The 11409-nt window shown below is 35.0% G+C and overlaps 2 protein-coding genes and 2 non-coding genes across 5 annotated transcripts; 3 read left to right on the plus strand and 1 right to left on the minus strand.

The window, feature by feature from the left end:
* Positions 1-4028: 4028 nt before the first annotated feature.
* On the plus strand, positions 4029-4100 carry TRNAM-CAU. Its single transcript has one exon. It is a non-coding gene; the product is annotated as a tRNA-Met (tRNA).
* Positions 4101-4200: 100 nt separating this feature from the next.
* TRNAA-UGC lies at positions 4201-4273 on the plus strand. Its single transcript has one exon. It is a non-coding gene; the product is annotated as a tRNA-Ala (tRNA).
* A 145-nt stretch (positions 4274-4418) lies between these two features.
* LOC113748594 lies at positions 4419-6914 on the plus strand. 2 transcript variants are annotated; one of them, XM_027292065.1, is made up of 6 exons: positions 4419-4699; positions 4838-4945; positions 5053-5183; positions 5467-5567; positions 6002-6061; positions 6146-6914. In XM_027292065.1, the coding sequence occupies exons 1-6, from the start codon at positions 4456-4458 to the stop codon at positions 6228-6230; spliced, it is 729 nt and encodes a 242-aa protein (XP_027147866.1). In that variant the 5' UTR covers positions 4419-4455; the 3' UTR covers positions 6231-6914. The 2 variants fall into 2 exon arrangements, with proteins under 2 accessions (XP_027147866.1, XP_027147867.1); XM_027292066.1 differs by lacking the exon at positions 6002-6061.
* A 206-nt stretch (positions 6915-7120) lies between these two features.
* Positions 7121-8994, minus strand: LOC113748592 (putative S-adenosyl-L-methionine-dependent methyltransferase MAV_4441). The gene is made up of 2 exons (XM_027292064.1): positions 8420-8994; positions 7121-7815 (listed from the first exon to the last, which is right to left on the minus strand). The coding sequence occupies exons 1-2, from the start codon at positions 8802-8804 to the stop codon at positions 7199-7201; spliced, it is 1002 nt and encodes a 333-aa protein (XP_027147865.1). The 5' UTR covers positions 8805-8994; the 3' UTR covers positions 7121-7198.
* Positions 8995-11409: the final 2415 nt, after the last annotated feature.

Genomic DNA, 11409 nt, shown 5'->3' on the forward strand with positions numbered 1-11409 from the left:
TGCTCATTTCAAAAAATATCACATTTTTTTGTGTTTTGTGGGAACCTCTTCCTGGTCGCTACATGTCTAAAATGCGGTGACCATGAAACATTATTTGCTTTTTCTTTTTTTTTTGTTATGTATCAAACTACTGTAAAAAAATTTTTACTGGAATTTGTTAGAATATTTTACAACCTTTTTCCGAAATTTTTTCGCTTTTACATGTAATTTGTTAAGTCACTTGCTACTAGGGACTTGATATCAATTCAATATCTATAAATAGAGATATGATCATACTACAGACATTAATTAATGAATAGCATTTATTTCAATATTTATGGATATTATTTATAAGACTTTAATAATTAATGTCTAATTATAACTGTCCAATTATAATGTCCAATTTTTTAAAACAATTGTTTTCTCTTCCGTCTGAATTTCTATTTCATTTATCAACAAAGGCGCGTGAAGGGAGGAAGATAAATGCAAATTCAATTTTATATTCTCCTAAACACCATTTATAAATATGTCTTTCCCTTGTTCCCGTCCAAAGTCAATTCATGTCAAAATTGTCAATATAGAATGGATTCCATGGAAATGTTCAACCCTATTTGGTTTGGATTACTCTTGCCCCACCCATTTATCAATAATCCTCTTTCAACCTAGCTAACATAGTCCCCATAAAAAAGAAATATTCAACATGGCAGCACGTAATTTTAAAAAAAAAATCCAAGATGCTGTTGTGTTGAAAAAAAAAATCAGTGCGGCAAAGCATATATTTAGCTAGTGCCATAGGTTTCTTTTACAACAATCGTAGAGCTATCAAGCAAGACATGATTTCTTTTGCAAATCAACTACCCGTTGCAGTACAGTATTCGGATTATGTAACTTCTTTTGAAGATAAAAAACGCACAAAGATACTGTGTTTGGTATTTGGTGGCAGTTGTTAGGTATTATGCAAAAACTTTCAAACCGGGGGTTCTATTATATGCAAGGTTTTTTGATTGATTGAAAAAGCAAATTAAGGGGGGTCGATCTATAAATTTTGATATTTATCTATTTTTTTATTTTTATCTAATTTTTTCCGAGATTTTCTTGTATTTTCATCTGCCTCTATTAATTTCATTTTTATGTTTTTGTTTTGAATGCATTAGAAAATCTTTTTTATTTGTTAGCTCAACACTTTGATTGTCTTGTCTAATGCCTTTGTTTGAATTTGTTTTCATTCTGATAGCTAAAAAGAAAAATTCATTTGCAGTTTGAACAGAAAGAAAGCAAAGAGATGAAAAGGAAAGAGCACCCAAAGGAGAATGCTAGTGAAACAGTATCCGAAAACGCAAATGAAGAATTTGTAAAAATCTCCATTATCCCGAAACCAAACCAGAGACACAAATGAAATATTTGTAAAAATCTTTAAGTACTTTCACTTTTGCAGGCTCGGACTACCTTAAATGGTCATAGGAGACTTTATTGTAGGATGATAGTTGATTATTATTAGTTCTCATAATTGATGATTTCTTATGATTTGTTAAATCATTATCGAAGAATCTGTAAAAAGTTAAGTACTTTCACCTGTGCAGGCTCGGACTACCTAAAATGGTCATGGGAGACTTTATTGTAGGATGATGACTTGGATTATTACTGATTCTCATAGTTGATGATTTCTTAGTATCTGAATCAAACTAAAGACATAGACGTTGGTAATCAAGAATTCTGTCCTTTCCTTTTGTTGGCTGGATTGAAGATTCTTCTTGAGTCTTGATAATGATCTCTTATTCTCTTTGGAGGTTTGTGATGCCTAGTGAAAGAGCTAACGTCATGCATATGTCTAGTGAAAACTTCAAAAGAAAAAGTTAACATGAGAAAAAAATATGAAAACTCGTACTAGATTAGGGGTAAAAGTATACTTAACGAATGTTTAATAGATATTGTGCACTTAATCTGTCTAATTTAATTATCTAAAAAAGTGTACTTAATTTCTTACCCTTTCTTATATTTTTGACTTTTTTCTAATTAAAATTTTATTTCTCTAAAAAACTAACATAAAATGTTCGTCCTTTTTTTTTTATTGAGCCAACATTAAATGTCGGTCTTAATTGATGTTAAATTGAGCACCAGTTAAATAAATTCTTTTAGTTATCATTCTTGGTATTCAATATCTAATTTTAATGTGTAAGTGATGGGGATGCAAGTTGCAAAATTCACGGTTTATTTGTAATGGTAATCTTTGCTTGGCTAGAGCAAGAAAACGATCAAAGTAACGCTTTCTCTATGTCACATGCTAAAAATGAACTTTTATCTATACAGTAGTAAAATTGTAACACATAGCTTGTTTGTAATTTTCTTGGAAAGCAGTCAATTATTTATTTTTCTTTTTAGTTTTTACGAAAGCAATAGATAGTCAACCACTTTGTCCAGAAGTGTTGAAAAATAATTTGAAGGGTAAACTTTATGGAGAAATCAAACTTGTTTTTTTTTTTTTTACTTCGTAAGGATTTGGAAAAAAAAAATCGATTCAGTAAATTGGTTTCCTTCGATTTTTTTGGATTTGCATTTCGTTTTATATTTCAGAAGAGAACCCGAAGACAATAATATAGGCCACAAAGCTAACAAGATAACTGGTACAGTCGATTGGTTCTTTTGATTATCTACAATAGTGCTTAGTTCATTTATTCAAATAGTATAATAGAAAGCTTATTGATCTAATTTCAATATTATAAAGGGAAAATGACCTGTTTCATTCTTCACATTTCGCAAATATATTCTTTTCATCTCTCACTTTTAAAATGAAGCAAATTTGTCCCTGACATTTAAAAATTAAAGTTATTACATCCCTGAACCTAATTTTCAATTTGAATCGAACCATTCAATAACCCAGTAATAAATTTCGGAAGTAGAATTGATAGATCATTCGGTCAATTTCATCATATTCACATGACATTTATTCAACCAAAAAAATAAAAATTATAACATAAAAGGTCATTCTTTGTCTTGGAATAGTAGAGTTTTTTATTGGATAAATCTTTTCATATACCGTTAGTATATTCGCTTGTGAATCTAAATGTGTGTCATAAATATAAAATTTGGTGTTTAAATTTAAATTGAAATGATATGATGGTACATAAAACTGTCAGTGTATACAATGATAATTTAGAAAAGATTAATCTTTCTTTTTTATGTTATAATTTTTTATTTTTGGGTTCATTAAATTTTACATGAATATCAAGTTGAGTTAGCCAAGTGATCTACCAATTACACCCCCAAAATTTGTAATCAGGTTGATTGGTGGTTTGATTCAGATTGAAATTTGGGTTCAGGGATGTAAGAACTTCAGATTTTAAATGTCAAGGACGAAATTGTTTCGTTTTAAAAGTAAGGGACGAAAAGAATATTTTTGTGAAATGTGAAGGATGAAACCGATCATTTTACCTATTATAAAATGTGGAGAACATATAGACATTAAAAAATTACTAATAGAATAAGCAGCATATGCACAGATGGAACGTGTAACAGAAATTCTGCATCAGATGCTCATCTGGATTCCTGCTTCTGTGCTTCGCAGCATGGGAATATCCGAACATGGGAGCAAGTAGCAACTGCAAAGTTATGCCTTCACTTTGTATAATTTTTTGTTGCCTTTCTTTTTTTTTTTTGGGTCCAATATTTAGAAAACTAGAAGAAGAAAGAGCAAAAGTAGTCTTCTACCAGAACATAAAACTTCAAGCTTTTAATGGCATTTTATAGCACGTTTTTATTTCTGGTACTAAAATGAACCCTTTATGCAGACCATATCAGGCGCGGGCTATGAGTTGAAAAATTCGTAAAACAAGGGGTATTAGTTACAAAAACTTTTCAAAATTATAAACCATGATTTTTTTAACCAACTAGGAAATTTTCCATAATAGGTTAGATTAGGTTATAGAAATTCTATCGTTGCGACAAAAAAAAAATTCCTATACGAGTGGTCGCACGGTACTGAGGGACAGAATTTCTGAACTTCAACTCTTTATGCTACTATTAAATTTTTAGATGGCATTCCACACCAACAAATCAGAGTGGCGCAGCGGAAGCGTGGTGGGCCCATAACCCACAGGTCCCAGGATCGAAACCTGGCTCTGATATGAAGAGTAGCTTCCGATTTTCCACTTGTTGGATACGTTTTCTTTTTCTCTATTTTATATTAGTTTTTATTATGCATAATAAAAACGACGTTGATCACCGGGGGATGTAGCTCAAATGGTAGAGCGCTCGCTTTGCATGCGAGAGGCACGGGGTTCGATCCCCCGCATCTCCATTTCCAACTCCTCCTTTTTCTTTTTCCCAGCGCTTTCTGTCTTTAAACGTCAGTTATTCTCCTTTTTCTTTTTCTCAGAGCTTTTTCCTTTTTAAAGGTCAGTTATTTTCTTTTTCCAGCGCTTTTTCTTTTTAAACGTCAGTTATTTCGTTGGATGGAGCCAATTTCAACCAACGGCCAAAATGCCACCGCCAGCACCACCAACTCATTCTCCAGTTATCCCTAGCACCACCCTCGCCGCCCCATTCCTTCCAAAATCACCCGCGCCAGTCTCACCACTTCACCTCTCCCCCACCCCGTCCCCTCATGAAACCATCGCAGTCTCACGCCGACGCGCAGCCTCTTTGCTCTCAATTTTAACTGTCCCTCCTCTACTTCTTTCAGTGCATGACCCACCCACAGCTTCCGCATTCTCCCTCGGCATCTGTAAGCTACCTGCTATTCCTGAATCTCCTCCACTCTTTTGCTTTTTTCATTGTCAATTCTTTTGTCAAAGTGATTATGAATTTCGTGGGTAGGTATTGATTATGAATTTCTCCCTACTACAATTAATGAATGTCTCAGCAGGACCGAAGAATTGGCTGAAAGAACAAAAGAAGAAGTCGTCCAAATTCCTGTTAGCTCCGGTTGATGCTTCTCGGAACATCCTCCGCTCTGCCTATCTTCTAATGAGTACATATTCCTCTCCCTTTTTCGCTGTTTCTACAATTATTCCTTCTGTTTTATTTACTAATATGCCAGTCTAATTGGATTTTTGTTTGTTTTTGTTGTGGGGTTAGCTAAGGGTGAAACGGAGTATGAGGAGAATGACTTGGAAGAAGTTAAAAAGTTGGTGACATCTGCTACTAGAGATTGTGTGGCTGAACAAAGGAATTCATTTGTGGCTTTCCAAGCTAAGACTGGAGTAGAGGTTAATTTCTCTTATTTACTGATTTACGTATTGATATCTTTTGCAGTAGTTACCTTCTTAATTTTTTGAATTTAAGTATAAATTACTACTTGAAATTGGATAAGCATTATCCTCCTCTTTTAAATAGTACTATAGCATTTGACAAATTGTAGAAGCTTGGTTGGGTAAATGTGGAGTATCCACCTTAGAAAATCGAGGCAAAAATAGAATATGAGAATGGCAATGAATAGGTCTATATTTTGCATATTAAATCAGATGCTAACTGGAGCTGTCTAAACCTCAGGTCTGCACCTTCCGGTTAATTGTGAAAAATGCATCTTCTTTGCTTGATGATAAAGATCCCACAAAGTTAGAAGCTGAATCCAAGCTCACTGATCTGATAAGGTACCAAATTCATAGTATTTTTTGTCAAATTTTGCTGAAAATTTACATGTTACAATCTGTTCACATTTTGACATGGTCATGGATGACTTGTGAAGGTCATTAGTTTATGTTTCTTCAATTTAGGTTGGTCAGCTGAAAATCTCTTTTCATAGCTGGCTAATTGAGCCTCAGACTTGTGCATAGCATTGAATTCACAATTTAGTTGTCCAAAATTTCAGTTCTTTATATCTCCTACCTGTTTGACGACTAGTGGAGACATTTCTGCAATTACAAGGTGATGGGGATTAGGGTCTGTCCAAATGAGATGAATCGTGCATCTTACAGTTAGTCATATTTAGACTGCTAGAAATGAATGCAACCTAATGAAACCATATCTTCTCAGAATCCCTCCAGCTAAATTTGTCAATGATATTTTCTTTGCTTAACAACTGTAGATCGTTTACTTCTCTCAGTGATATGACCAATGAAATAGATGGTCAAGCTGCTTCAAACAGGTATTGTAATATGAACTTTATGAATTTCCAGCATTTTAAAACTTGTGTCTTGACCAATGCTTTCTGCTTCACCCATTTCTGCAGGCAAAGAGTTGCAAATGCTCTTATGGATGCATTATATTCCCTTGACAACTTTGAGCAGGGAATCAAAGATTGCCTTGAAATTTAATGTTCAGATACTGGATTCTGAAAAGAAAAAAGAGCAAGAAAGATTTTAACGGTGAATCGCTTATTAAATATATTGCAAAGAGGAGGTCCAAGAATGTCATCGTTGAAAGTTGGGGCTGTTTTTTATTAGTTCAATTTCGTGTTTCTTTATTTACATCATGGTTGAAAGTTGGGACTGTTTTTTATTAGTTCAATTTTGTCTTTCTTTATTTATGTTCTCATTTTGTGACAATATGTATATTATTCCAGCCAAAATCTTAGTGCAAACTGAAATGGTTCAAAAACATAGACTGGCTTATGCCCCTTAGCTTATGAGCATCTGACAGGTAATTTAGTAAATGCATTGCTTCATTAACGTATTTACTTTGGAATACCTACTTATACCTACTAACCTCTTAACAGCTAATGTGTGTAAAAATGTGTTATTATTTGATGTTATCTGACCAAACAAATTATACTGAATAGAAACTGACTTCAAATGTTACAAATATGGTTTTTCTTTTTTATTTTTTCATCATACACCTGCACACAAGTTGACTGCTTTCATTTTTCTTTGCTGTTGAGAAAGAATTTAAGATGGTCAGGTTGGCAGAGAACGTAATCTGACATGTTATAGAAGTCCAACCAATAATAAAGATGCCATGTGGTTTCCTAAGTGATCTTTGCTATGTTGTCAAGAACTCCGCAGGTAATTTATACATTCAAAGAATGCAATCGGACTGGTTGTGTTGTCATCGTCTCCTTTACCTCAGCCTCCCAAAGGAACAGATAATTGATTGGAAATTACCATAATTTGTAGAACTATATCATTATTTTGTCACTGGAATGCAGTTTGCACTGCTATACTCCTGGGAACAGTAAAAAACGATTGCGCTTGAACCTGTATCTATATACTGAAAGTTAGGCTAGTATAAATCTTAATAGTTGGACTTGGTTCATTGAATAGTTGGACTTGGTTCATTGAATAGTTTAATTGGGTAAGCCAGAGGCTTGGACCAAATATAGCCGACAGCATGGTGTTCCATCATCTGGGTGAGTTTGAAGAGATCTGGGCAAGGCTCGCAATTTGTTGAACAAGTTTAATGGATCATGCAACAGGCCGAAGTGTGCATCTGGATCACCAATTTGAGAGAGCTTAACATCAGAGAAACCAAGAGATGGCAGCAATTGTTCCGGCCAATCACAATAGAAACGGAAGACAGAGCCGCACAACGTGGTTGATTGCTTGTTCATGAAGTCTGCTAGTAGGACTGTTTGCGTGAGATTGCAATTCTCTGCAATGATCTTCAGTACTTCAACGGCGTCAGAGTGTGTTAGATAGTACAGAATACCTTCTAATACCCACACTGTATTCTTCCTGGGTTCAAATCCCACTTTCTGAAGCTTTTGTAGCCAGTCATTTTCACTAATATCAGCTGGCACTCTGTTTAATGATTTTGCTGTCAATAATGGATTCTGATTTTCAGTTGTTGAATCTGCTGCTGCTTGTAGTATAGTGGTTTTTGTTTGCAGGACCTCAGGGAAATCAACCTCAAAAATACTGCTTTCTTTCAAGCAACTCAAGCGATAGGCCCTTGTATCCATACCTGCAGGGTAAGCAGAAAATTTTGACTGGCTTAGAAAGTATCAAGAGAAGCGCCTGATACAGGGACGATGCCATTTAATCTTTCCTCTAACTGCACGTGATTTGCAAAAGTTTAATCTGGGCAGATATTGTACTTATTGGAGAAAAGAGTTGCTGGAAAATATGTAACATTTGGCAAAATAAACATTGTTTTTTATTTGAGTAACATTGTGAAAGGTTTGGTTCTGTAGGAACTGGACTCTGAATCCCTTGTCTGAAGCATTACGAGTTCTTAATTTAATAGGTACCGCATACTGTAAGACTATCTTGCATTTCCCCTTCCCCTGAAAAGCAAATCAAATGAATTAACCATGATTATTAACGTGCTCGCTGGGATCCTCTGTATCTAACCAAACCAATAGATCGTCTATGAAATATGCATTTGCTATCCATCAATTCGCTTAAATGAATTTGATGCTTCAACTCAATTGTTACTAACTAGCTTTGGCTGTAATGCTTCGCATCTTCCATAGGTGCAAGAAGAAACAAGTTGATTTTTTTTTTTTTATTCCCATCTGACACTAAAAGTGAAAGTGCAAATGCAGCAGGTTAGTGAAGGGGTTCACCTGCACCAAGGAGGACAATCTGCGCTGCTCCACCACCAAAGGAATTGAGAGCTGCTTCAATTTTTGAATCAAACCAGAGGGTCCTAACAGCAAGAATAACTCCAGATACTTCTCTGGCATTGTTGAGGCGATCTTTCTTGATCTTTTCATGAGCAGTCCTCAAGCTTGTCTCTCCGGCTAGCAATTCAGCTAGTGGATCATGGACGGCATGCTTCCACAACGCTCTTCCAGCTGCAGTCTGACACGCTGATTGACGGGTGGCATCCCAGTCATTTTGTATCGCTCTGTGGATTTCTTGAATGGCGTCAGTGTACGACAAGTCAGGTAGTTCCAGTTGTGGCCAGGACTGGACGTCATTTGATCGGCCGATCTCTTGATCGGCCATTTTTCTTTGCAATGCTGAGCTTTAGGGACTAATAGAGGAGAGCGAATGAAGAGATAGGCCATGAAATATATAGCACATTAGTGCAAGAGGAATGCTTAGGTAGAAGGAATTTGATTCTAAGGGATAAGGAAAGAGAGCCACACACAACCGACGTCGAGAAAAAGCTCAATCGTATCCAGCGTCTTTGCCTAAAAGAAAAGGAAGGTAACGAAAGAGTCCACGACTACCCACCTTTTCATATGCCCATGTTGTTTCTCCTCCCTTTTTTTTTTTTTTTTTTAAACTCCAAAGCCCTCCTCTTCCTCTCCCTCTCTGTGTAAACTGTCCTTCTACCAAGTTGCAAAAAGGTAGCAGAAATTGGTTCCCACCAACAATGACTTCTTCTCAAAATTGGGTGGTTCCAGAACTCAAAAAAAGTAATCTGTCCCTCTAGGTTCTCGTTTGTCCTTTAGTCTAGCATGGTTGCAATCAACCATCTTTCCAATATTGTTGTTAGTCGTACGTCGACTTTGGTGCACCGAGATAAATGGTTTTTTGTGGTTAAAATTAAAAAACATTTTGCATTTAGTTGCCCGTAGTTTCCTATATATCTCACTGTATAGTGCCTTTTATCATGTGGTAGCCAGCTCCTAAATCCAAACAGATTTGATATGTAACAGAAGGGAAGGAGATGCGAGAAGGAGAAACGAAACGGCAGTCCCAGAATCCCAGGAGATGCTTCATTGCTGAATTCTGAGGTTTTGGACCATTGGGGTTGCTAGGTGTGCGTTCAAGTTAGTTTACTGATAATCTGATGCGATAACGTGGTGGAAGTTTGGACTCTTCCTGGGACTTGGGATCATCTGGAGCTAGTTGAAAACGATGTACCAACAAATAAAAGGGAATTATACTTCTCTTTCCCTTTCGGTTTTTTCATTTTTGGCCTCAAATTAGAATACTTGTGGTTGAGAAGTTAGCATCCTGGAATCCAGTATGCTCCAAAATTGTTTGGGAATTTTTCCCTTTCTTCTAGTCCTTTCTTTTTTCCTTTTTCTTTTTTTTTTTATGTCAAATTGGGACGGTTGAGTTGAGGCCTGAGGGACGTTTGCTTGCTTTCAATTTGAAAACATATAACACATTCTTTGGGAAACCCAAAAACAAAAGGTGCGGTGCACATCAAGCCAATTCCACACAAGTGCAAAGAAGAGAAATCCATAGAATTTCCATACATTAATTGCTGTTACATAAGCCCAAAGAAATTCTCTCTCTAAGAGGCAGCCACCATCCCTTTAGCATTCCTCAATTTCTTAGAAATATCTTGAAAATTTTTATTTTTCTTAATTTCCATTCAAGGCCTTGTTTGTATTGTTATTTTTAGAATTTTTTGTAAGAAAATATGCTGTATGAATTTGGTGTATTTGAGATAAAAAAAAAAGGGTTAATTCCACTTTGTCCCCCCAAACTTTGGACGATTATCCACTTAAGTCCCTAAACTTCAAAATGGGACACTTAAGTCCCTAAACTTATAAATACCTCCCACTTAAGGAAAATTGTTAACAAATCCTGAATGCCGTGGGTGGTCAAAGTGTCCCATTTTATAAGGGTTTAGGGTTTTAAGTGTCCCATTTTATAAGTTCTGGGACTTAAGTGGGAGGTATTTATAAGTTTAGGGACTTAAGTGTCCCATTTTGAAGTTTAGGGACTTAAGTGGATAATCGTCCAAAGTTTGGGGGGACAAAGTGGAATTAACCCTAAAAAGAAAATAATTGATAAAATGTGTTCATCGAAAACGTAAATTTTTTTTTTTTTTTAAAAATGACATGTTTCATCCCTTCACCATTTCGCAAAAATATTTTTTTCGTCCCTCACTTTTAAAATGAAGCAAATCGCCCTAACATTTAAAATTAAACCTAATTATATCCCTGAACCTAATTTTCAATATGAATCAAACCATTCAAATAACCCAGTAATAAATTTCAAAAAATGAAATTGATAGAATCATTCGATCAATTTCATCATATTCACATGACATTTATTAATCCAAAAAAATATAAATTATAACATAAAAGGCCATTCTTTGTCTTGGAATAGTAGAGTTTTTTTTTGGTAAATTTTTTCATACACCGTTAGTATATCCGTTTGCGAATCTAGATGTGTATCATAAATATAAAATTTGATGTTTAAATTGAAATTGAAATGATATGGCAGTACATAAAACCGTCAGTGTATACAATGATATGGCAGTACATCAAAACCGTCAGTGTATACAATGATAATGGAGGAAAGATTAATCTTTCTTTTTTATGTTATAATTTTTTATTTTTTATTTTTGGGTTCATTAAATTTTACATAAATATCATGTTGAATTAACCAAGTGATCTACCAATTACACCCCTAAAATTTCTAATTAAGTTGATTGGTGGTTTGATTCAGATTGAAATTTGGGTTCAGGGATGTAAGAACTTCAGTTTTTAAATGTCAATAACGAAATTGCTTCGTTTTAAAAGTGAGGGACGAAAAGAATATTTTTGTGAAATGTAAATGATGAAACCGATCATTTTCCCTTTTTTTTTTGCTGCAAAAAACCACAATCCATGCATGTGGATCATGGATGGTATAGGCTGGT

Source organism: Coffea eugenioides, chromosome 10 (assembly GCF_003713205.1).
Source record: "Coffea eugenioides isolate CCC68of chromosome 10, Ceug_1.0, whole genome shotgun sequence".
In the NCBI taxonomy this organism is placed as follows: Eukaryota; Viridiplantae; Streptophyta; class Magnoliopsida; order Gentianales; family Rubiaceae; genus Coffea; species Coffea eugenioides.

What these genes read in the sequence shown, in the direction of transcription:
- LOC113748594 (XM_027292065.1), top strand. Translation starts at nt 4,456, where the DNA reads ATGCCACCGCCAGCACCACCAACTCATTCTCCAGTTATCCCTAGCACC. An exon ending in CGCATTCTCCCTCGGCATCT is followed by an intron (nt 4,700 to 4,837) that starts GTAAGCTACCTG and finishes TGAATGTCTCAG; the next exon opens with CAGGACCGAAGAATTGGCTG. An exon ending in CTCTGCCTATCTTCTAATGA is followed by an intron (nt 4,946 to 5,052) that starts GTACATATTCCT and finishes TTGTGGGGTTAG; the next exon opens with CTAAGGGTGAAACGGAGTAT.
- LOC113748592 (XM_027292064.1), bottom strand. Translation starts at nt 8,804, where the DNA reads ATGGCCGATCAAGAGATCGGCCGATCAAATGACGTCCAGTCCTGGCCA. An exon ending in GATTGTCCTCCTTGGTGCAG is followed by an intron (nt 7,816 to 8,419) that starts GTGAACCCCTTC and finishes CTTACCCTGCAG; the next exon opens with GTATGGATACAAGGGCCTAT.